This window comes from Lycorma delicatula, chromosome 6 (genome assembly GCF_047948215.1).
Source record: "Lycorma delicatula isolate Av1 chromosome 6, ASM4794821v1, whole genome shotgun sequence".
In the NCBI taxonomy this organism is placed as follows: domain Eukaryota; kingdom Metazoa; phylum Arthropoda; class Insecta; order Hemiptera; family Fulgoridae; genus Lycorma; species Lycorma delicatula.
In genome coordinates, this window is record NC_134460.1 from 118,707,336 (window position 1) to 118,732,977 (window position 25,642).

The window sequence follows — 25,642 nt, forward strand, 5'->3', positions numbered from 1 at the left end:
GTTATCATACAACAAATATCATAAAATTAAAAAATAGTGATGCAAGAAAATATTTGAAAATTTGTTGAAATTAAATGGAATGCCCCTCACCGCCTTCAGATATTACTTCCGTAACTGTTTAATCAGAGTAGGAAAACAAACCAATGACAACATACATTCACTCTTTAATAACGCAGATTACTCTTAATATTCACCACCCTCACAGATTACTTCCGTAACTATCTAATCAGAATAGGGAAGTTGATAAAAACAAAACCAATGACAACACAAGTTCACTCTTCAATACCGCAGAATACTCCTTTTTTTCCGTAGGAGGAAAAAGCTCTGCCAGCCACCGCCAGGCAAGTGCGGGGATCTCGCCCGCTAAAAAACCTCCCCCTCTAGTCACGCAGGGGACAGACCTAATCCACATGATATGTACACAGCCCCTGCGCAACCACCCGGGCGCTCTTGTCACCGAATTAGAATAGCCAGAGTGACGTCCCCAGGGGATCATCAGCGAACGACGACTCCGAGGGACTTCCTTTACTTGGTACAAGGAAATAAAAAAAAAAAAAAAAACCAATGCTAGGAAAGTATAAAAACTTTGTTGTCAGGGTTTTATAGATGACAACCTAATTGTTGAATCGGTAAAAATCAAGAATTTAATTATTGGAAACCATTAGGACATTAGGAATTTTTCGTAATAAAAATATTTGGAAAAAGACGACTTATATAGCAGAAATTTAATCTCCCTAAAATCAGATTTCTAGTACATGGGAAGTGTAATAATAATATATTTTTAATATTTAAATTTATATAATTATTGAATCGTTACCGATGTATTGAAATTGTTCAATATATACACATAATATTTCATCCTGTAAAATATTTAATTAATAAAATTGAAATATTCTTCTATCAATACATATTGATGATTTATAGCTTTAAAGTTAAATACTTGATTGACAAGTCTATTGTTGAGCGAAAAATAAACAGATTAGTGTCCCAGATTGTGAAATTTATTACTTTATCTTAATTTACGTGTAATTCTTGTCATTATCGGGCACAAAATTCCAACCAATTGTATTTTTTTGTTTTTTAACCAATCATAAGGTGAGAATAATTCTTATCATTACCAGGCACAAAATTCCAACCAATCATAAGGGGAGAGTAATTCTTATCATTATCAGGCACAAAATTCCAACCGATCGTATTCTTTGTTTTTTACCCAATCATAAGGTGAGAGTAATTCTTATCATTATCAGGCCCGAAATTCCAACCAATCGTATTCTTTGTTTTTTAACCAATCATAATGTGAGAGTAATTCTTATCATTACCAGGCACAAAATTCCAACCAATCATAAGGTGAGAGTAATTCTTATCATTATCAGGCACAAAATTCCAACCAATCATAAGGTGAGAGTAATTCTTATCATTATCAGGCCCGAAATTCCAACCAATCGTATTCTTTGTTTTTTAACCAATCATAATGTGAGAGTACGAAGGTTATTTTTTTTCAAGGTCCGATCGGTCACGAAATTAAAACCACAGTGAAAAAAAGATTTTTTATTTGTAACAAGTACTTACATAGTTACGCTATTTCTCTACATAGTCGCCACTCCGATTTAGACATTTGTCGTAGCGTGGTACCAACTTTCCAATACCCTCGTCATAGAACGGAGTCGCCTGTGTTTTCAGACATGTTTCCACGCTGGTCTGCAACTCGATTTTTGTGCCAAAATGTTGTCCTCCTAGCCAGCGTTTCATGTGAGCAAAGAGGTGAAAATCGGATGGAGCCAAGTCCGGCTGTATGGTGGGTGATCAAACACTTCCCAACGAAAACGCTGCAGGAGCTTCTTTCTTACAGCTGCAGTGTGCGGCCGAGCATTGTCATGGAGAAAGACAATGCCTGATGACAACATTCCTCTCCGCTTATTCTTATTCACCCACGGCTTAAAACCCAAGGTTTTTTTTAGCATTTATGCCGGTTGAATTTCATAATTAGATTCTGCAAAAGTTAATGATTAAATAAATTTATGATTAAATTAAGAAAATAACATATTTAAAAAACTACAAAAGAAAACATAATTTTACTAATTTTTGTTAACTCAAAGGAATGGAGAGATAACTTCATTACTTGAATACCATAAATAATAAAAGATATTTTATAATTGATAAATAAATGTAAAAATACAAATATGAAGGACTAGAAAATATACATACAGGTTCTTTAAAAATAAAATAAATAATTAGTTAGTGCAAAGCAATAATAGAAAACTGGTTGAAGAAATTATGTAGTAAAATAGAGAAAAATATGATTGCTATAAAAATAGAATAATCTAACATGTAAGTGAAAATTTGTGAAATTAATTTTTTCATTAATTACAATTTAACTATAAATGAAACAATCTAAATTAAGTCCAAAATTTATATATGAAGAATAACAGATTATAAATTTTACAGAAGTTTCCTTGTTATGAAGATGGTAAATTGTGTATACCAACATAAAAGAGATAAAAATAGTGTCTTTCCCCGTTTGTATGAAAATAAAAACAAGCGTATCTTACTTTTAAACGTGTTGTTATCAAAATAAATAGACTGTATAAACCGATTTTGATGAAATTTTATACAGAGGATTGTGTAAATGGAACAATTTATTGGTAAATTTTGGGGGGAAATTTTCTCAACATTTTGCAAATATAATCCCACTTTATATTAAGTTCAGCAGATGATTGCATCCTTATCTTACTATTAAAAAAACATAAATCTGATGTGGACACCACATAACTCCCTTGTACGCCTATTAAATTACATATACACATTTTTTTTTAATGAAAAGTACATAAAATTTTATTTCATTAATAACTTCTGATATTTTTTTTATTGTTATTACTGAACTATTATTTACTGTAAAACATTTTTTACAATCAGAGATTAATAAATCAATATATTTAAATTTAAAAAAAAAAGGAGATGAAGTCTGATTCGAACCGATGTGCCTTCCCCTTATATACAAATATTTCATTTATTAAACTTTTATTTCGCTATAACTCTGGAACCAATGAAAATAAGTTCGATTTATGATAAATCGTTGAAAAGCTCTCAAGGAGGGCTTATTACTGCAGTTAAGAAAAATTCCAAAATCGAAATTTGTTTGGATTTTGGGCGTTTTTGGTCTAGTCAATTGAAATCAAATGGGGAAGTGCAAAACTCTGTGTTACTGCAGGCTTAAATCCAAAATTTCAACATTCTACGGCTAACTGTTTTTGAATTATGTGAAATACATGCATACTTACGTACGCATATACGCACGTATATACGTATGTACAGACGTCACTCCGAAACTAGTCAATATGGATTCAGGGATGGTCAAAATCAATATTTCCGTTGAAATCTGAAAATCGAAATTTTTCGCCATCACAATACTTTCTTTACTTCATACAAGGAAGTAAAAAAATTTTCCCCCAAATTCCTCCCTTCCCAAAAATCGAAAAAGGGTTTTATTTATTGCATATTTTAACCTAATATTTTTTTTATATTTTTCTAGATATAATAGTAGTGCAAGTGATTCAAGAAAAAGAAATACTTGGGGGTAATACATCAGTCTATTAACATAAACATGCGGTTTGATGAAAGGAATAAAATTGAACTCAATTTTTTTCTATGAACATATCGCAATTTTACCTTAAATACTACATAATTAAATCATTAATACTACAATAATATATGATATAATAAGTATTATATTAATATAAGTATTACAAGTTCTGTAATCATAAGTCATTAAAACTCCTACCACGTATTTGTAATAAAAATTTGTTCTGGGTAAAACTGGGAAAGTTGTACAACCTTTTGCCGGTTTTTTATCAGAATACTCAGTTATTGTACTTGTCATTCGCTAAAAAATTTTGCAAATGATTTCTAACTTTATTCTGCACACTATCCAAGGACAAACAAACTGATTTTATAGGCCATGAAGAATGAATTTTAATTACCGTAATTAAAATTTAAGACCAAACTAAAAACAAAAAAAAAAACATTAACAACTATTTTGACTAACAACAAATGAATAATTTCTGCAGACTACTCAAAACGCATTTTAAAAACGAACAACAAAATTAAACACCATATAATTTTCTAATTAAAATACTTTCTGAAGTTTGGAACAGTAATTTAAACTCCTATTTAAAAAAAAAATCTATTGGATTTCAATAAAACCAAGAAAATTGAAAGGAGAAATAAGGAATAAACAAGTGCCGTTCTTTACTTTTTTATTGTTTCCATCTTATAAATACATAATAACTAATAAATGGACACCTTTGCTGATATTTAGCTATAACTCTGTAAGCTCTGTCTCTGCATGTTTACTGTAGGACTGCACATTTTAACAGTAAAACAGGATTCATTATTAAACTAGAAAGGAAATCCTTATACCGATGAATATGTATGAACGATCTAAAAAACCGCAAACAAAATTATGTTCGACATGTTAGTGTTAATCGAACTAACAGTATTTGCTTTAGAATTGTAAATAATGTTAACCTTAGAATTTTGACGTTAAATTTTTGTTATTTATGTTTATTTATTTATTTATTTATTTATTCATTTTTTTGGCAGGTATTTGTTTGACGAACGATGTGGATATGATGTTATGCCATATGAATAATGCTAGGTACTTGAGGGAACTAGATTTTGCCAGATATCACTTTTACGAAAGGACTGGATTATTTAGAAGATTGTTCCACAATCGAACAATAACTTTACAGACCGCCTCTTGTATGAGATATCGACAATCTATCGGTCTTTTCGCCGCATATCAAATACAAACTAAGGTAATAGTAGATCTTATTGTTTTATATAGTTGTTAAAATTTACTTGATAATATAGTTCAAGTAAAGAGCTGTGTTTAACTGTTAATGAAATAAATTGGAAATAAAGATTTTATTTAAAATCTAAAATCAGATTTCCATTTCAACAGTTAATCAATCATCAGCAGAATCTGAGTTAATAGAGGAGATCAAAATGAACAAAACGTTCATGTGGAGAGACATATGTCCTAACTTGCTTAATTTTCCTCCGTCCGTTAGTTTGTTTTTTTTTTTTTTTTTTTAAATAAAAACTTATATTTAGAAAACAGAATGAGATAATTTAATGAAATTTGGTGTACAATTACCTAACAAATATCTTCTAAAAAATAAGTAAGTTTGAAAATTTTATCTTTGAAAATTACAAAGCCATTGTAATTTTTTTTTGCTTTGTAGATATTAGTTTTTGAATTATGTTTTTATTAGATAAAATGTTAAGCTTTTATTGTTAATAAATTGCCATTTAAACACCAAAAATACTATCTTCGTACCAACAAAACAAATTGTTCATCGCAACAACAATTTTGTCCTACAATTCAATTTATTCACAGTCCTCATGATTTACTTAAAAGTTAAGAAACAGATTCGCAAATTTAATAAGCCTCTAATGAAAACATAACCTATTTCTCACTGTTTTGATCCTCTTTCGAGGGCGAGGTCAATTCCTACATCCTCCCACACCGCTGTTCAATTACAGAGTTCTCCAGTCTTCCATTCTCATCCTAACAGCGAATATCTCAGCTAACCAGGGCCCGATGCCAAAACGCTTATCTTGGCGAAGTAAGATATTTTATTCACAATTAATGCTTAACATTTTATTTAATGAATTATAATTCGATAAAACAAATATTCACACCTAGTAACGATTAAAAGATTTAAATTGCCGCCATTTTTAAATTTTCAAAAATAATGTTTTCAAACCTATTTATTCGTAGATGTTATTGAGTACTTATCTCAATCCGTTCTTAAGATGCAAGTTAAAAAAAAAAACATAAAATGGTGAACAGAGGGAAAATGAGATGAAATAAGGCTTTTATCTATATTAACATTTTGGTTTCTTTTGATATCCTAAATTAGTTCCTTACTTTTGGCCAATACATCCTGGGACACTCTATAAGAAAATAAATGAAAAAAAAACATATATGTATATAAATTGACGTATAAACAATATTTTCATACCTTAAAACTATGATATACCCATACATCCTTAAGAATAATAAACATCCCATGCCAAATTTATAAAGGAAAATGAGGGTTCAGTGGTTTCCCCTTGCCATCTTCACTGAGCCAAATATACGGTTGCATATTAACGTTATAAGCCTGCCGAAATGCAGGTGATATCCCTCCATTCTGAACATCATAAGAACTGGCTGTATAGTGGACATCATTACTTTCAGAAAAAAATCAACTTTGATTTGTGTCTCTTGCATTTCAGTTGCTTTGAATGGCTCAGCCATGAGAAAAACTGAAAGAAGTAGCATAAAGCAGCAAATTATTTTACACCTTTGTGGTGAAAAAATGCGTCTATATACACCACTTCAACTCGGAACAAATATTCGTTGTATCTTAGATGATTTGAAGATAAGTTTCTTATTTTTGTATATCGTCGCTTAATTATGACCGTTATGTTATAAGCGCTTATGTCGTTGTTATATTGAAGGATTAACTCAAAACTAAGAAAAAATTTAGAGTAGAAATTACTATCATTTGCGAATTTCAATCTTATTCAATCTCGAATGAACGAATACAAATATCTTTATATTATTCTACTCAATTTCAGCGCACGTTTTTAGACATTATGATTTTTTTGAAGCCTTTGTTTCTTATGTGGAGTTTATTTTTATGGAAGATCTTATACTTTAAATGAAAATATAATTAAAAAACCAGCAATAAATTACATAACGTTATCGGCCACGCCGATCAAGTTATACATTTTTCAATTCAATAAACTGAATAAGGCTTTAAATCTACGTTGTTATATTTAAATCTTTAAATTGAAATCTCTGAAACAAATGTGCTCAACAAATTTATTATTTTTAATATAATTATATTTGCATCACAATTTCGAAAAATATGTTTTCGACCTTCTGAAAACTGAGGGAGCTTATGCATCAGGGGGCTTTATTTAATGATTAAAATATTCATAAAATTGCTTTTAAATAAATTAAAATCGAAATTTAAATAAATTTTTCGATTTTTTTTTAAATCGGGAGCTCCCTTCTTCGGGTGGGGGGGGGTATTAATTTGTTTTAGCGACTTTATTGTTAAAAAAAAAATACGTTTTAAGCATAAAAAATTTTAAATTGCGAAAAATCTTTTTTTTATTTTAGGGTTTCCATACTCAAGCGAAAGCATTCGGATAAAATTATTTAATTATAAAATAATCCTTATTTTTAAAAAAAGAAATTGTTTAAATGGTTTAAAAAATAGAACGATACAACCGTAATTATATATAAACAAAGTTATAGTTTTCTAGGACGGGTGAAAATTTTTAGCAAATTTTTTTTCAAGAATTACAAAAGAGTAGGCCTACAGGCTGTCAAAAGTTAAGATTTTTAAATTTTACACGCAATTTAGAGTGATTTCAATTATTTTTTTTTTTTGCTTTAATTTGTTTTTAATTTTCTTACCGCAGACCATTCGAGAAGGATGGCAGAAAATGTTTGTTGTAGTTACAAGGTCTACTGATGTAGAAAATATAGATGCAAAAAACTCCGTTAACTCCCTTTTGGAAGCAAAATACAGCAGTGTTTTTTCCCAAATGCTCCAGTAAAGATTTAAAATTTTATTTCGGCCAAAACATCCCAACCACTTTTTTCAGTGTTTGTAAAAATTTAATATGTTCTTTCCCCTTTGAATCTGTCTGCAAAATTTAGAGTTACTAAATAAAAGCCAATATACCTACGTACATACGTACATACATATAAACGTCCATTTGACAAAAATACATTTTTTAGACCTGGGAGCAGTGGAATAAAAAAATATTTTCGCAGATTACTTAAAATTTATTTTTAAAAATTTAAATAAGTTTTTTAAATTTTGTTGTTGTTGAGCAATCTGTATACTTTCCCGTTATAGCTACTGTTGCTGTAACAACACATCATTATATCGCTCTAACCAGGAAATAACTGTAAAATAAACTTTTTAAAATTAAAATAAAACGAAATTTAAAATTACACGTTAAAAATTATTACAAAAAGTATTTTTCGTTAAATTTCGATTTTTTTCATTTTCATCGCAAATTAAGGATTACTGTTTGTCTTATAGCGCCAATTAAAGGTTATCGAGTTGTTTTTAATTTGGCACTTTTTTTCTGTGAATTGAACCGGTGGTCCTATTAACCGGAATTCACTATATGTTTAAAAAGGGAACCTACCGAAATACATCTTCGTAACATATTGTTCTGTATTGATCGCTATAGATATTAAACATTTCCATTATATTATGTTACACGTACTATAATTTTATGCCTTTTTTTTAATTTTTCTATAAATCATATTTATTTGTAATCGAACTGATACTATTTTAATGCTTTTTTTTTTGCAGTTGATCTATTGGGACACTAGGAACGTTTATCTGGAACACCAATTTAAGACAATGGATGGCTGTTTAAGGGCAGTTGGATTAAGCAGACAGACAATTTTGACGGGAACAATAAACGGATTATTTGAAAAAGATAATGACAGCGACGGGCCGTTACCACAACCGCCAACACCAACTGCTGAGCTAGAACATTGGATTCTATCGATGGAAGCATCGAAACAAATTATTAGATCGTTTGACAACGAAACCGACCTTAAAGAATCTTCTAATTCTGATTTCAATTCACGGTAATCATACTGGACAGATTATTATCAACGTATGTATTATAAATTTCAATGTTTTATCGACTGAATAAATTCGACCGAAGATCGTCCATTCCTTGCATGAATCAATTTGGATGTTCTATTCTGTGCTAAAGGGGCCGTCCTGCTCGTTCCAGTTCATTCGGTTATAAATTCAGATCGAGGCTGAAGGTACAGCTTCAATTCTTGATAACCTCTTTTAAGTATTTCATAAAGCCGAAGAATATTTTCTTTTTTAATTCTTGTGAAAAGCTTCTTAATTTATAACTCCAGCTATCATGCATGTCATTGATATTTATCGAACTGTATTTTGTTCCATTTTATATATTATTCATTATATTATTCCAATTCAGGATTTCGAAGTTTACATCATTGTTATTATTTTTTAACGGTTCAAGAACATAGATCTGATGGACGTGCGCTCGCTTAATTTTATATATACGAGTATATATATATATATATATATATATATTTAAACTGCGGATAAACAGAATATTTTATCGTTTCCTTTTTTAAATTAAATGATTATTTTTATCAATTAACAACAAATAACACGTCGTCAGTGTCTCAGGTAGATAATGTTTCATTATTATAGATTTCTGTTAGTTACGTAGATTACCACAATATCCTGTGTAGTGCTCAAAAATCGATTTATTTACTAAATAGTGTGACCGATAATTTTGTACAAAATATTCTTAAGGATTTCCTCCCGTTTTGTTTTATGAAAAATACCTTTTACTACCCTTATTTACGTGCACTGAGTAACAATTGTGCTAAGCGTATTGTGATTTATTATTTTGTGTAGTTTTATACTGTCTTTTAATATTTATTATTAATATTATCGGCAATTAAATTATTTATTTTTATAATTTTATTTTGTTATTTTTATATTAGTTTTTTCCTTTTTATCCAAAAAGTTGTCAATTCTTATACATATCCGGAAACTTTCTTTTATGAAAACAAATATTTTGTCAATTTAACATTATATGCATTTTTTTAAATACTTATTTTTTTTATTACATGTTTTTTTTTTATATCTTAGGAAAATTTAGACGGAGGGGGTCTGATTTTACCCTTTAGCCACGAAACGAATAATTTCAGTCTCTGGATCAAATATAAAAAAGAAGGGTTTAAAAAATAAGTATAAGAGGCAACGAGAAGTGATATTTTTATCCTTGGAGGAAACGCGGTACGAGACAAACAATCCCACCTTGAGATATGAAAACTCCTTCAATTAAAGGTCACCACCCCGTCCAAACTTCCTTGGGAGAATGAGGTACTTTTATTCAGATAAGTTTACATACATTCTGCAATAAAAATTACTTTTTCTCTAGAAATTACATCAGGTTTGTTTATAGATGACAGGTTTCTTAAAAGAACAAGATCGTCCATCTTCAGTATTAAGTGATATGTGAGTGCATCCGGTTGAACTACAACCGTTCAGCAGAACAACCTCCCCCGCACAGGAGGTGATTATTATTGTTTATACGAACCATTTTTAATAACAATAATTACAAATCAGGTTTGAAGTTCACAAAATGATTGCAATACAAATGCAAAATCTGATCCACGTTCAAACAAGCTTTTTAATAAAAAAGTATAGAAATAAAATCATTTTATTGAAAGGTGTAATATTATATAAAAAATGATGTCTTTTGAAAATAGAAAAAAAGAGACCTTAAAATTGTAGTGCATCTTGGTAAGAAATACTTGATGTACGCACCACTTACTAACATTAGTCATTCAATGTAAATACATATATATTTATTTTATTACAGTAAAGAATAGATTTTATAACAGTTTTTATAGATTACAGTAAAGTGACTGTTTAATAATGCTATATTTATTAAATTAATAAAGTATTAGTTTTTATTATTAGAAAGGTATGTCCAATAATAATATAAAAAAATATTAATATTAAATAAATTTTTTAATTAATAATTATTATTTCACTACTTATGTATAGTACTAATTAGTAGTTTCACTACTTTGTATTAGTAGTAATAACAACAGGTTGAAGCAAAGTAAGAGTTGCTTATTAATAATAATCAATTATTGCAGCGTATGCAATGTCATGGCTTAATTTGGACCCAAACTTGAAACCTCCGGGTGAAAAGGTTTGACACACTACTAGTCTACCACACAGATAAGCACACTATATATTAAATTCATGTTAATGTTATAATATTAATAGAATCATTAAAAAGTATAATATTTATTTTTAAATTAAATTTTTTTAATAAATTATAACAGTACTTATAAATTCTAATTGTCTCGGTTTAGAAATATTTAACTTATCTTAAAAAAAAATAATAAAAAATAAAACAATCAGCATCTAACAAACTTACATTTGAATTCTAAGAAGTATTGAGTCATACCTATAATTGTTTTTACAATAATGGATATAGAATGTTAATATTTTTCTAACGTTTGGTCGTGAAATTAAAAATTAAATATTAATTAGGTAATAAATTATTAAAGTTTATGTAGAATAAATATTTTTCTACGAGAAAATTTTATCAATTTTTCTGTTATTTTTTACACTGAATTTCTCAAGAAAATCAGTGGAATTAAATATACCGCTAACATATTTATAAGTTGCTGTAATTACATTTTTTTTGTGAGATTCATATATTTAACAATGAATATACTCGAATTAACAATAATGAATAACAGTATTACGAACATGCAGTTAAATTTTAAGTTACTAAAGAAGTTATGCTTTCATTCTGAAAATTACTTCGGGTATCCAAATCATTATTATTAAAATAATACATTTTTAAGACGATCTTTACTTTTTTATAATTCTACTTTGAAGATAACTCGAAAAAAGACAGGAACTCAAATTTTTTAGCCTCGAATAATAGGACAATCCTCATTTTTTTTTTTTGTTTACCCTCCGGAACCACCGTAAGGTATTACTTCAGAGGATGAAATCAGAATAATATGTATGAATGTAAATGAGGTGTAGTCTTGTACAGTCTCAGGTCGACCATTCCTGAGATGTGTGGTTGATTGAAATCCAACCAACAAAGAATACCGGTATCCACAATGGTTGGCCAATACTACACACACGCACACAATGATTCGGATAATTAATAAATTCTGAGGGCACAACGACTTATCAAAAATGTCTTCCTTTTGTAATTACCGGTTATCAAAAACTTTAAGATAAATATTCTTTAAATAAATGTTAATCGATTTCGTCCAATCCATGCTAGTAGTCAAAAAAATATTTAATTTTACGTTCATAAACTCAATAAAGACCTCAGGTTACTAGTAACCCAATCACACATCTTATATTAATATCCGATCTACTGTTTACGCCCTTACAGCCTAGCGAGAAGGTTAAATTATTTAGTTCTTGTAATGTTTTTAAAATTAAAATATAAGAGTCCTTATCAAGAAATTTGACCTTCGTCATCTTTTCTCCCCACGGTCGAATATATGAACAATGGAAATTTCGGAGAAGTTGGAACAGTTTATTATGAGTAAAAAAAAATCGATTCTTCTTCTACATTAACGTAATACAGTATAATATGTAAAGGTATACATGATTGTGCAATAAGTGACAAAATACAAATGATCGATTGTGTTCAACAATACGCATGCGTCCGTCCAGTAGGCCACGGACCCTGCCACCCACTTGTTAGACATTAGAAGCCGGTCTCACAAGTAAGTTCTATTGGTCGGTTATACCTTCGCTAATAACAATTAAATAGCCGAAAGAAAAACAAAACCGCCGAACGTTAAAACTACTATAAAATAAACTCTTATCTTGAAAAAGATTAGCAAGTTTCTTTTCTTTTTTTCTGGGATTCATTATTATTATTAAAAATTCATTATTAAGATATAAATTTATTTTATTTTATTTTTAAAGTTACTTTAATCTATCCCGAATTAATTAATCGGAAAAAATGGGATGCGCGAGTAGTGCTCCGTTAACTCCCGGAAGCCAAACGGGTGTAGCGAACGATGCGCCTCCATACGATTTAAAACCGAACGAAGAATCAACGTTAACATCAAAATTAAAGGAAAGCGCACAGGATATTGTCGAATCGAGTCATATTCAACAAGTAATCGGAACTAATGTAAACAATCTGAAAAACGATGCGACAACTGCCATGAACGGTAAGCGTTATTTTTATTTTTTTTTAATTTATTGTTACAAAAATAAATTACGTGAAAATAATAACCTACAACAAAGTTTTAATATGATATTTTTAATAAAAGATTGTATAAAATTCACGCAACCATCTCTCGCTTGATAGTCTTTTCCATATTTATAAGTTTTTATTTAAATTATCCAGAATATTGTTTACATTTTCATTCGTTTGAATTTTTCTTTAATACGAATTATTCTAAAAAACTGTAATACTATTTATATTCCTGAATAAATAAAATTATTTTCTAAATACAAATAATACTTTAACTTTTATTACATGTAAACTGACGTAACTTGTTTTGTTTTCTCATCCAAATAAAATAAAGAATCATAAGGTTATAAATAACCTTATATTTTATTCAGCGAGTTGAATAACTGGATAATATGTAAGTAATCTTTTACTTACTTTTTATACAAATTATTGTAATTAATCAATGTTTTTATTTTTTTTTAATCAGATAAAAACAGCTGTTTAGTCGATAATATAAAAAAACATGACATGAACCATCATAATTACAAATATATGGTATTAATTAAGATTTCATAATATTATTGGTATTATTTTAAAATACTAACTAATAATAATTCAAAACTCGAACGACAGCAGCGCTAAGTTGTATGGAATTGTACCAAAATTTCGAAAAAAAATTGTTTTTATCTTATTTTTACACATTTTTGCTAAGCAAAAATACAAAAATAGTAAAATTAATTACCGAAAAAAAGTATTATTTAATTAAAAGTAATAAAAAGATTAAATATTACGCATAATTCGCCAAAATATAACAAAAACATTCATTGCCTTATTTTTATAAATATTAAGATAGAAGCATAATTTTATTAAACATTAGTAATGTATTCCAGATTACGTCGGCTCTTATGGACATTTTATTAAACGTATTCTAGGTAAGAGACTACAGGTTAAATTTTCTTGTATAATTATATTTAAATTCGGAAGTTATTAAAACATAAAATAAACTAAAACTGAGTGATAATTATTGGTTGACTAGAATATAATACTGTTTAAAAATCAGTTATTATATCTTTTGTAAGTATAGAAAAAAGTCGATCTGTGTGCGACTCCTGTTTTAGAACTTGAAATCATCTTTTTAAAGTAAATTAGTTGCTATAAATACAGAAAGAGTATCATAATAGAATTGTATAAAATAATTTCTTTAGGTTTATGTAAAAAATCTGCTTTCTCATGATGGTAATGCTACTCGTAAGAAGTAATATTAAATGTTAAATTATATCTATTTTCATATTTTTTAATTAATGATATATTTTTAAACCAGTTATTAAGTGTAAAATAAAATAATCCTTTTCAAGTTTTAAAATACAATTTAGCAACCTGTTTGTTTTATTTTTATTTTTTTTTAATTTTTTTTATTATTACTTTTAAGACCATAATGGATCACTTTAGTCCATTTTTTTTTTTTTGGCAAGTTCTTTCTTTTCTTGCTGATTTGTTGTTTTTCAGCTTTTCTTTTTTGCCAGTAATTTCTAAGGGTTTCAGATCATCTTGCCCTTTCTTGTTCAGAGTACACCCGGCTTATTGTTTTCTTGGGTTTTGATAGGAATCTTGTTTCTTTATTTTTTAATTTCTCATAGTTTCCGGTTTTCGTTTTTAGGTTTTCACGGGTTATGTCTAATTCCTCCATGTCTTTCTGTACTTCGTATAACCAGTTCGGTCTGCTTTTCTTGTTCCAGAAAAGTTCGATTATCCGTCTGATAAGTCTGATCTCTTCCATTCTGAAAATATGTCCTAGAAAGGAAATTCTCTTCTTTCTAAATTTATTTGTTTTATTTAGTATAAACAATTTAATTTAAATTATTATTTTCAGTAAATTCTTTTTCTTGGATTTGAATTAATACGTCATCAATAAGCTTCCCATTTATTAGTGAATATAAATATTGCGATTACTAGTTCAATTGTCTTTGTCGCTTTCAGAGCTATTTCATCAACAAATTCAACGATGGATGAAGAATAAGTAAATAAAATGCTTAAGAATGAAAATTATATCTGACAAGAATCCAATTAAGCTCTACGTGACTTACGGGAAAACTTTTCCGTGTAATTATGGTGTCAAAAAAAAATCGTAGAAAAAATTTATTTGTACAATCAGATTCATCAGTATTTTCTGCGTAAAAAGAGTAAAACAATACTTACGCGTCATTCCCCGTTTTCTTTTTTGTGTTCTAAATACAGAAAAAACACTTCATTTAAATACTTTTTTATCGTTAAAGTACAAACAATCCAACTAAAAAATACGAGGATCATTTAAGAGTTAAAGAGACAAATGTTAACAGCGGAAAAATTATTCAATAGATTCAATAGAATAAACTGAAACTGTCTAACGTTCAAGTCGGCACCCATGACGTAGAAAATATCAATAGTTCGAAAAGAATTTCCATTATTATAACCTTTTTTTGTTTATTTCAAAATTTCGACTCAGCTTGAAATGTGTACCGTGAAAGAACAGGTTGCTATGATATGATTTTTATTTTCTGAAGGTTTCAAACCGGTTGAAATTCACTTGCTGATGTTAAACCGTATGGTAAAAAATGTATTAACTCTGAAAAAATTGTAATAAGTGGATTGAAAAGTTTAAATGGAGCAGAAAAGTTTCGTCGTAGCAGAAGAGCGGAGGAAGTTTAGATTGACTTTTTGTAAAATTGCATTAATGATCATCTTATTCGCAAGGACAGAAGCAAAATAATCTGTAGTTTGAGTATCGAAATCGTCCATTCCATTATCCATGATAAATTGAATTATCTTGTAATTATTAACTTGTTTTGTAATTTAGTCAAAAGAATTCGAGATGGATTCCGAAACAGTTGTCTCAAAATCATAAAAATACTGGAATTCACATTTATATGGAACTTAAACGACGGTTTTTAGCGAGAGGTAACACCTTTTAGATTGCATAATATCAAATTTCAATATCCAAGTTTCATCGCAACTAATATATGATGAAACTTGAATTCATCAGCCAGAATCCGAATGTCAGAGTATGGAATGGAAACACCTAGTTCACCAGCCAGGAAAAAGTTTAAAACCCTCGAGTAAGCTGATAAAGGGATGTTAACCGTATTTTGGAAGTATAAAAGTTCAGTTTATTGAAATTATTTGGAATAACAACATACGATCGATAGAAGTACTATAGTGTTGCTAAAGAATGAGGTGAAACTCGCAATCAGGAGGATATGTCTTGGTTCTAACACAAGAGCGTAATTCTCCATGATAACCGGCCGACCCCATTTCGCTCAAAAGACACGGGAAGGTATTCAAAAGTCGGGTCGGGGGTTCATCTTACAGTTCAGACCTCGCATCAATCAGATTTTTCTTTTTAATTCATAAAATTCGAAATCTACATTCATCATAACTTTATTTCGATTTTAAATTGTTGTAGTCGAATTCGTTTGCACTAATGATTTCAACAACAGCTAAATTTCCCTCTAAACTCCCGCCAGATACTCAGAATTTGCTTATTTTGTTAAAAAAACCAATATGGTCAATTTAAAATTCATTTAATAGTACAGGTACTCGGCAGAGTAATAATACAAAAGGGTTAGGTGAACGAAAAATGAGAATACCAAATTTATATCACCATTGGTTAATGTAATGCATAATAATCAATGATACTAATTTTGTGCATACAATACTTCAATTTTTCAAATTATTTTCAACACTTGAAGAAGTAGGTTTTACAAAAAAATATTGTCCATTTTTTAAGGGTAATAGCAGTCATATTTTGTAACTGACCTTTTTTGTTGGTAAATGATATCACTACATAAATTGAAGCTTGTGCTGAGATATGATAGCGTATGAAAAATGACATACCTGACCAAGGTTCAAATCCGGGACTTAAAGATGAAAAGTCGAGACGCTATCATTCCGCCTCGGAGTCAGCATATATTTTGGAAGACCGGCGTATTTTGTTGGGTAAAAACCCGAATTTTTCCCATCCCTTATTGAGGTACAGTAACGAATTTTGATGAAATTTTCAATGACAATGGAATTAACCTCATTGTAATTGGTTTAACAATATGTTAAGTTTTATTAAAATTTAATATGTTATCTCATATATATCATACTAATTTCTCAAAGTATCTAGTGTTTTTTTATTATTTCAATCTATCAAAGTTCTTTCATTAAGTGGTTATATACTCGTATTTACGATTCAGTATTTTAATAAATTGTTCAAACGAAATAACCAACTTGGTTTTGAACCCAGAACCTTCCAAATAAAAAGTTGATATAATATCACTTCTTCTAGAAAGATCGGCTTCCATTTATGAATCATAAAAAGAAAATTGTTTTTATTAAAAACTCCTATAAGGAAAAAAAGGTTGAATCCTCTAGAAAAAGAAGAAAAAAATGTCTACCTACTTATGTACAGAGTGTATCACGAAGTTCTCCTGAAACGTTCGTAACCTATACGAACAAAAAAAATTTGTTACTCGTGGAAATAATGGAAAAAGTTAACATAAACGTATGTGCTAAAATGCTTTGTTTGCGAGTTACAGGTAGTGAAAGGTTTCGCCCAGATTTCAAATATCCCGATGAAATGAGGTCTTACTGAAATTTTTAGGGCGTTACTGAATGGGCAGAATTAGTGATTTATTATGATGTTTTACCTGAAATATCGAATAAAATAGGTCCCAGAAGCGTATTTTAAATAGTTTTTGAGAATTTTGGAGTGGAAACCAATAAATTGAGATAAAACACCCCTGTTTTTTATGTTTTACGTACATTAAATTTGTTAGATGGATAATAAACTCATAAAACCTTTAAATAAAACTTGTAGAGAATTTAATTCAGAACAAAAGGATGTATGATAAGTTGAATAAAACAAGGAAAAGTTAGAAAAAATCAAATTTTTTGAGAAACAGTACACTAGATCAAAGTGCATCTTTCATTATACGTACCAGTTTATAATAAATGTTCAAAAATGACTCAATCATTTTCAACATATTTCTTCGCATGCTTCTGTACTGCTTGTGTTGCTCTTTTTAGTCCTTCAGAGCTGTTCTTACGTTGCTCAGCCGCATCCATAATGCGGAAAATTAATTCCTCACGAGATTGTATTTTGTATACCATATTTTTCATCCATCCCAGACACAAAAATCTAAAGGTGGTATTAGATCAGGCGATCTTAGTGACCAGAAATATGGACCTCAACTACCGATCCATTTCTCAGGGAAATGATGATTTAAGTGAGTGGAAACGGCACAAGAAAAGAGGGGAGGCACGCCATCGTACTGAAAGTATACTTTGCGTCTCAGCGCTAGAGGAACATCTTCAAGCAACTGCGGCAACTCTTCTTGAAGAAAGTGCAAGTAGATTTCAGCATTTAAGCGGCCAGTTAATATGCACGGTCCAAACAGCTGATAGCGAATAAGGCAGCACCATACGTTGACGCTAAATCGGGATCGAAAATTGCCTTCCACCGTTTATGAGGATTTACTTCTGCCCATGTATGCTCACTACGTAAGTTGTTGACGCCAACTACAATGAAATTTATCTCGTCAGTAAACAAAACATACTTGTAGAGTTGTCGATTTGTATGCCACCAGTTACAGAAGCCCAAGCGAAGCGGACCATCTCGTGGGTGTAGATAAAAAATCTACGTCTCCTGGTTGTTTATGATAAGGATAAAATTTGTTTTGTTTAAGTGTCCTCCAAACTATCGAATACGACGTTCTCCCGGGCTTTCATAATCTATTCTACTTGTGGTCATATAAACTTATGTCCTAAAATACTTTGCGAGTTAAAGATAGGCAAAGATTTCGGTCGGATTTCAATTACCCCGGTGAAATGAGGTCGTACTGAAATTTCTAGAACGTTAATTAAGGGACAGAATTAGTGATTTATTAAGTTTTTTTACTTAAAAAAATCGGATAAAATAGATCCCAGAACCGTATCTGCAGTAATTCTTGAGAAATCTGGAGTGAAAACCAATAAATTGGGGTAAAATCCCTGCTTTTTATGTTTAACGTTCAATAACTTTTTTATTAGATACGTTATAAACACATAAAAATTTTAAACAAAACGTGTAGAGAATTTAATTCTGAATAAAATGGTATTAGGTAAGTGGAATAATAAAAAGAAAAGTTAGAAAAATTCAAATTTTATTTAGAAACATTACATTACTACCTTTCTCAGAAAAATACTTATTTAATTTAATAAACAAAAACCAAATTCTTTTTTGATGAAGTGAAAATTTTTTACAAACAAAATTTACTGTTAGAAATTGCTGTTAAATAATTTTAAAAAACTGGAAATTACAGAACTCTAAAATAAAAATTACTTAGATAGTTTTTTGTTATTAATGACAAATACAATAAATTATTTGAAAAATTATTATTTCAAAATTTACAATAAAATAATAACAGCCTATCAACAATGCGCAATACTGTATTAGTGTTTAAATCATTGCAAGGTACATTAATTATATCGGATACTGTGAACTATGTTGTCGTTAGTGAAGGTTTTCAGTGAATTTTAGTTTGAACGAGTTCGGTTTGTCATTGAAGTAATGCCAGACTTATTTACAACAGAAGAATACGCTGATATGGTATTCATTTTGGGTGTGTGTAATGGTAATCATACAGCTGCTGCAGTAGAATATGAAATACGTTTTCCGAATCGCAGGACAACTTTCCAGATCACAGAACACGACGTATTTCTAATCGGATCGGATTTATATATATATATATATATATATATATATATATATATATATATAAATCCGGGAATGCTCAAAAATTTAATTGGTGAAGAGCAAGTAAGCCTAGTTCAAATAGTATGAACCTTATGTGCTATTACTGTAATGGTTGAAGGAGAATTAATATTAGACATAAGTCATTTTCCCAAAAAAATGATATAACCATTCTAAAAAATAAAAAAAATATGACAATAAAACATAATGCCAAGCTTACTAAAGAAGAGAAGGAGTTAAGTGATTTTCTATTACCTTCTTTACCGACTGAATATACTACCATAAATTTGCATGCCAAGCCCACCAAAATATAAATAATATTTAGCAATACAAGTGAAACCTTCACTCCGTTTATCACAGAGGCTAAGTAGTGTAAACGTCTGATTTTTATTTACGTTTTAACATAGTCTACGTGCTTTATAACCAGTTATAAAAATTTAAAACATCAAGTGATTGTGAAGTTGACTGAAATGTACTTAACAGTGGAATTAATGGAAATAGTGTGTTATTAAATGTTCACATGAAAGTCATAAATATTCATTTTGTCGACATTAAAACTTACTAGATGTCTTACCCGATAAGTTCTTCGATTTTCTCTTGCTAAAAACACATTTTAAAATTACCCGTGCTAGCAATGACTGTGAATAACATCACCGTAAATACTTGTATGAGAAGCTGGTTCAATATTTGAAGTTAAATACAATGGATATTGAATATAGTTTTCATCTTCTAACATTTGATTATGATAAAATACTGTTGATATCTGTATAGATGCACCTAAAACTAAATCCGGTTCATTAATAAATATAACCTGATAATCTTGACATAGAATATATCACACATCAAGAAAAATGACGTCATAAGTCAATTAAATCTTAAACCAATTAAATTTTAGTTAATTGAAATCTTTATGTTAAACGGTTCAGAGATTTGCGTTCTTTCCCAGAAAAATACTGTCGTAACTTTATCTATCTTAAGAAGTATTATTGAAATTGTGTAAAAGTTGAAAACTATTTTTGTAGTTGTAATACTAAAACTGGTTTTATCAAAATAGTCACTTTAGACTCTGTATACTGACTCTACTGGACTATACTATTTTACTGAGTGTACGATATGTTCATTTGCACTCACTCATCCTGTTTGATTAGTCCTAAACAAATAAATGTTTTCTTTCTTTTTTTACTAATTTCTGATAAATGTATATTTTAATATATTTCACCTCCTTTTTTACTGAATGTTTTAACGTATTTTTAAATAATTCAGCATTTTCGTACATAAATCTTTTCTTAACAACTTTTATCTGAGCGTTTAGATTTTCTACATTTTTCAGCATCCATTTTCGCTCTCTATTTTTTCAACCTTATTAGTATCACCAAATGAAAGAACTTGTTGGATATCAGATGTTTAAGTTTAAAAAAAGATCAACTTAAATTGATGCTTTTGAATTTCCAGGAAAGAACAGGTTTTTGCTTTTAAAAATACTTGAAAACTTTTCAATTATCGCTTTTCGTTCTTCAGTATTTATAAAATGATTCTGTTATTTTTTTATAATTTTTAACTTAGCATCGTTTATATTTGTAGTGTTTTTTTGAATAGTACTCTTAAAAGTGTAAAACTGGAGAAATCCGCACATTGTTTGTGCACTCTGTTTTTTGAATATAAGTTATTTTAAAATTGTTCATGTTTATTCTCTAGCTTTACTCATTATTTGGTAAAATTTAAAAATAGATTTTTTTTTGCGAGTCATCCTGTTATATTATATTTTTATTAATATTTCGCTGGAGGTGGTTGTTATCTTAGCTTAAAAATGATTTGAAGAAATCAATGAATTAATTTTCATGTCTTGGGTTATATTCGGTTTAAATTTTGTAAATATAATGTCCCTTTCATTAGAAATGATCTCAAGAACATTCAAATTTCATAGTTGCTCTTTCTTGTGTTTTTTTGAAAGGAAATTTTTTAATTTTATTTGCCGTGTTAAATAAATGCAACCAAAATAAGTAAAAGAACCGCATATAAAGTTATCATATCCTTAATTCTCATTGGCTATTCTTCAAAATGTTATTTTGAGAATAGCATTCAGAAAAATCTTAAAACAATACTTCTCGCCTTGCAATGTACACTTTTTAACTCTTGTTTTTTACTTTTCAAACCGTTACTTAAAAAAAAAAAGAATTTTTAAAATAAAAAAAAAGTGAAAAGTTGATAAGTATTTTCAAAAAATAAGCTCACAGGATAGATAATGTTAGCAACAAATCAATACATACCCTTTTCTGTTATGAAAATATGTCTTACATACACTGGTTTAACTCATTAGGGCTACTGGTTTGTAATAAATTTTATTTACAGTTTATTTAAAAACTTTACGATAGGATTTCTTTTTTTTTATTTAACAAAAAAAAATCTGTAGAATGTTAACATAAAAATATAATGGTGGTGTGTAATATTTACAATTATTACGTAATATAGCTAAGGAGACGTAGGGCGGGGATACACTATTACAATATCGCGTGCATAACGATTAGAAAAAAAGCAACAATTAAATAATGAATATTTTATATACTGTTAAAAACACATAACTGACATAAGTTATGCGCAAATAATCCTCTATATTTTCTGAGAGAAAATGTAAATTATTTGATATAGTTGGTAAATTTATCTGTTACTGTTATTTTTATAGTTATAATTTAAATAAAAAGTTATAAAACACATCTTGATACGATAAATTCTTGAATACTTGAAATTATTACAAAGTGATTACACGATTCATTGAAGTCAATTTTTTGTAGGGTTAAGCCACTGGATTCCGTAAATTACCAAATAAAATGTATTCGATTATTTATTTCTATTATTTAATAAATAAAAAAATCACAAATAATTTCTAGAAATTTCAGAATATTATATAACATTTATTTGCTACACATGGTCAAAGTAAGAACACAGCAAGGTCAAGTTAATTTTTTCTTAGTTCGTTAATTACTATTATTAATTTTTTTTATTCATTAATAATCTAAGCTTACTACCATACCTAAATCTGTTTTTAAAGTTATTAACATTTTAATATTATTTGTATTATCGATTTTAATCCTTCGATATTCTATTTTAGGTGTCTAAGTAAAAATAAAATATATTAAAGAATTTTGATATCTATTTATACTGGATTTCAATAGTATTAGTTTAAACATTACATTCTGTGGTATTTATGGAAATTTAATGAAAAATTACAAATTTATGTCTTTTAATGCATTTTTTTTTAATTTTCTTTATTTATTTAATTATTCTTTGTTGATTCTTAGTTTGTAAACTTATCTATTTAAAAAAAAAATGTTTTATACAGAATGGTAATTATAATTACTGCCACGGCTATAGCTTTATTGGTGTTGCAGCAGCATAATTAAAGGAAAAGTAAGAGATAGGCTAAAATGTTGGGTGTCAAGGTTTTTGCAAATGTCGACGTTTCAGCATCCCCCTTAGGCCAAACAAACACAAAAGAAGTTCCAGATGATGTATGTACGAGTTGTGGTTATTAATTAACGAAACTAATGCTGTAAAATATTTTATTTTAAATTTTTACATATTTAGTTATTATCCCCTTCAATGTACACCCGTCCTTTATCCCTACAATGGTCCATACGAATTTTCCATTCTTCGAAATAGTATTGGAAGTCTTCTTCTGTGAGCTCTTTCACAACGCGTGCCGCTTTTTCTTTCATAACTTCAACGGTCAGAAATCTTGTTCCTTTTAATGCATATTTAACCTTGAGGAACAGATAAAAGTCACATGATGCCGGGTATGGTGAATAAGGCGGATTGTCTAACAGTGGGATGTTATATTTGGCTAGAAACATCTTGACAGACAATGCAGTGTGAGCCGGTGCGTTGTCCTGATGAAGAACCCATGATTTGTTCCTCACAATTCGGGTTTATTTTTCTTATTTTTTCACGGAGTTGAGCAAGGACCTTGAATAAAGACAAAAATAGTTAGCCGACGGTTAGATTACCAATTTTTTCAATATTTTTATCCGTTTTTGACGTGGTAGGTCGACCCGAGCGAGCATCATCTCAATGTCTTCTCGGCTATCTTGGAAACGCTTAAACCACTCAAAAATAAGCGCATATGATAAATATGCATTGCCGTGTACTTTTTTTTAATAAAAGATAAGTTTCAGTAGCGGTTTTTCATATTTCTATATGAAATTTCACGACAATTCTTTGCTCTAATAAAACACTTATTTTTTCGGCAAAACAAAAAAAAAAACACAGATGTTATCCAAAAGAAGGCCACGGCCAGACTAATATGTCTACAGAAACTGGAGTGGCAACAACCGACAGAGAAGGCTTCACGCTACAAAGCTGTCAGTCGTACGAATTTGGAGCACGCGCAGTTCTTCTGTAGTAGCATTAGTCTCGTTATTTAATAGTCACACTTCGTACGTACTTGTTTAGATCTGGATTTAGATTAATATACTCGGGCTAGCTAAACATAAATTCTTTGAAAATGGCTTAAAAAGTTTTATATATGGGGAATTGATGGCATTAAAATCACAAACATTTGGCTCTCTCTCTCTCTCTCTCTCTCTCTCTCTCTCTCCCCTATATATATATATATCCCAGCTTTGGCCTGAACATTGACCACCATTGTTTAAAATTGGCAGCATATTTTTTTTTTAAATTATTATTATTTTTTGATTGCATTAAAATATTTTAATTGATGGCATTAAAATCACAAACATTTGGCTCTCTCTCTCTCCTATATATATATATATATCACAGCTTTGGCCTGAACATTGACCACCATTGTTTAAAATTGGCAGCATATTTTTTTTTTTAAATTATTATTATTTTTAACCTTGTTGAATAGTATCGCATCAAATCAAGCCGAATTATTAAAGAAAATAATTACTCCATTGAATAAATTTTTAAACCCCAAAAAACAAGGGGGCTAATTGGTACCCATACTTGAAATACCATCTATTTAAACTTTAATTTTTAATACTGAAAATCCAACTGCATTTAATATTAATGTAGATGACATAGAAACGTTTTTTTTTTTTTTAAAGTTACTATGGGACAAGACTTTAATAAATGTTTGTAATTTGTTTATAATTTCTTAAATTTTATCTGTTTTCAAACTATGGCTGTTATTAAAAATGTTAAATAAGGTAACGTTCGAGAAAGGATGATGCTAAAGAGGACCAAATTTCTCTTACCAAAAAGCTTTGATTTATTTTAGCAGTTATACTCTAAATATAGGAAAATTTTGATGACAAATGTCATTTTTTTCAAGGCAGTCAACTAGCACCCAAAACGTTTTAAAGAATTCTGAATTTTTTTTCAACATAATTTATACTACATAATCTTTTATAAGGTAAAAATTTCTTTTGATCATTGGGTCAATTCGGACCAAATGTTTTTATTGAATATTTTAACCTTTTTCCGCAATTGTACTCTTAATCATGCATAATTAAGTCATTTATATTTAAATATTGTATGGTATATTTAAAATAATCTGTCAAGGGCAAAGCTGAGAAAGTTATGCAATATTTTTTTTGTGATTTTTAAATCAGGATTGGATAATACCATCTCTCGCTAACTAGTACAAGTCATTGACTTTTGGTTTGAGGGTTACTAGCTAGCTATATTTATTTATACATCTTATAATTTGTATATTTTTTTGTAAATTAACAATAAACAAATATAAGGTGGAGTCACAACTAAACAAGATTCAATTGACGTACTTGAATTAAAAAAGTTATTACTTAAACAGAAAATACTTATCGCCTCAAAATTTGTAAATATTTTTCAAATTTACGTTATGAATTCCTTTTTTTAATTTACTAATTTCTGACATATTCAAAAATTTAAAACCATTAAATATTAAAAAATAATTCCTTAATTTATCAATAGTCAAAATACATTAATAGATTTATTTATACGAAGCTGATAGATAGATGTTTTGGATGTGTGTATGTGTAAGTATGTTTGTGTTTATTAATGTGTGCAGTACATTGACATCACACTGTTGGGGGAACAACCGGCTATGAACTGCTATGGAAACAAATC

The 25,642-nt window shown here is 29.0% G+C and overlaps 1 protein-coding gene across 2 annotated transcripts in view; it reads left to right on the forward strand.

The window, feature by feature from the left end:
* The window catches only part of LOC142326173 (protein THEM6-like), a 94,127-nt gene that overhangs the window by 17,462 nt on the left and 51,023 nt on the right, over positions 1–25,642 (forward strand). For both annotated transcript variants that reach the window (XM_075368426.1, XM_075368427.1), the window contains 2 exons: positions 4,600–4,814; positions 8,394–8,677. In XM_075368426.1, coding sequence (XP_075224541.1) covers positions 4,600–4,814; positions 8,394–8,677 — 499 coding nt within the window. The remainder of the gene's footprint in view (positions 1–4,599; positions 4,815–8,393; positions 8,678–25,642) is intronic.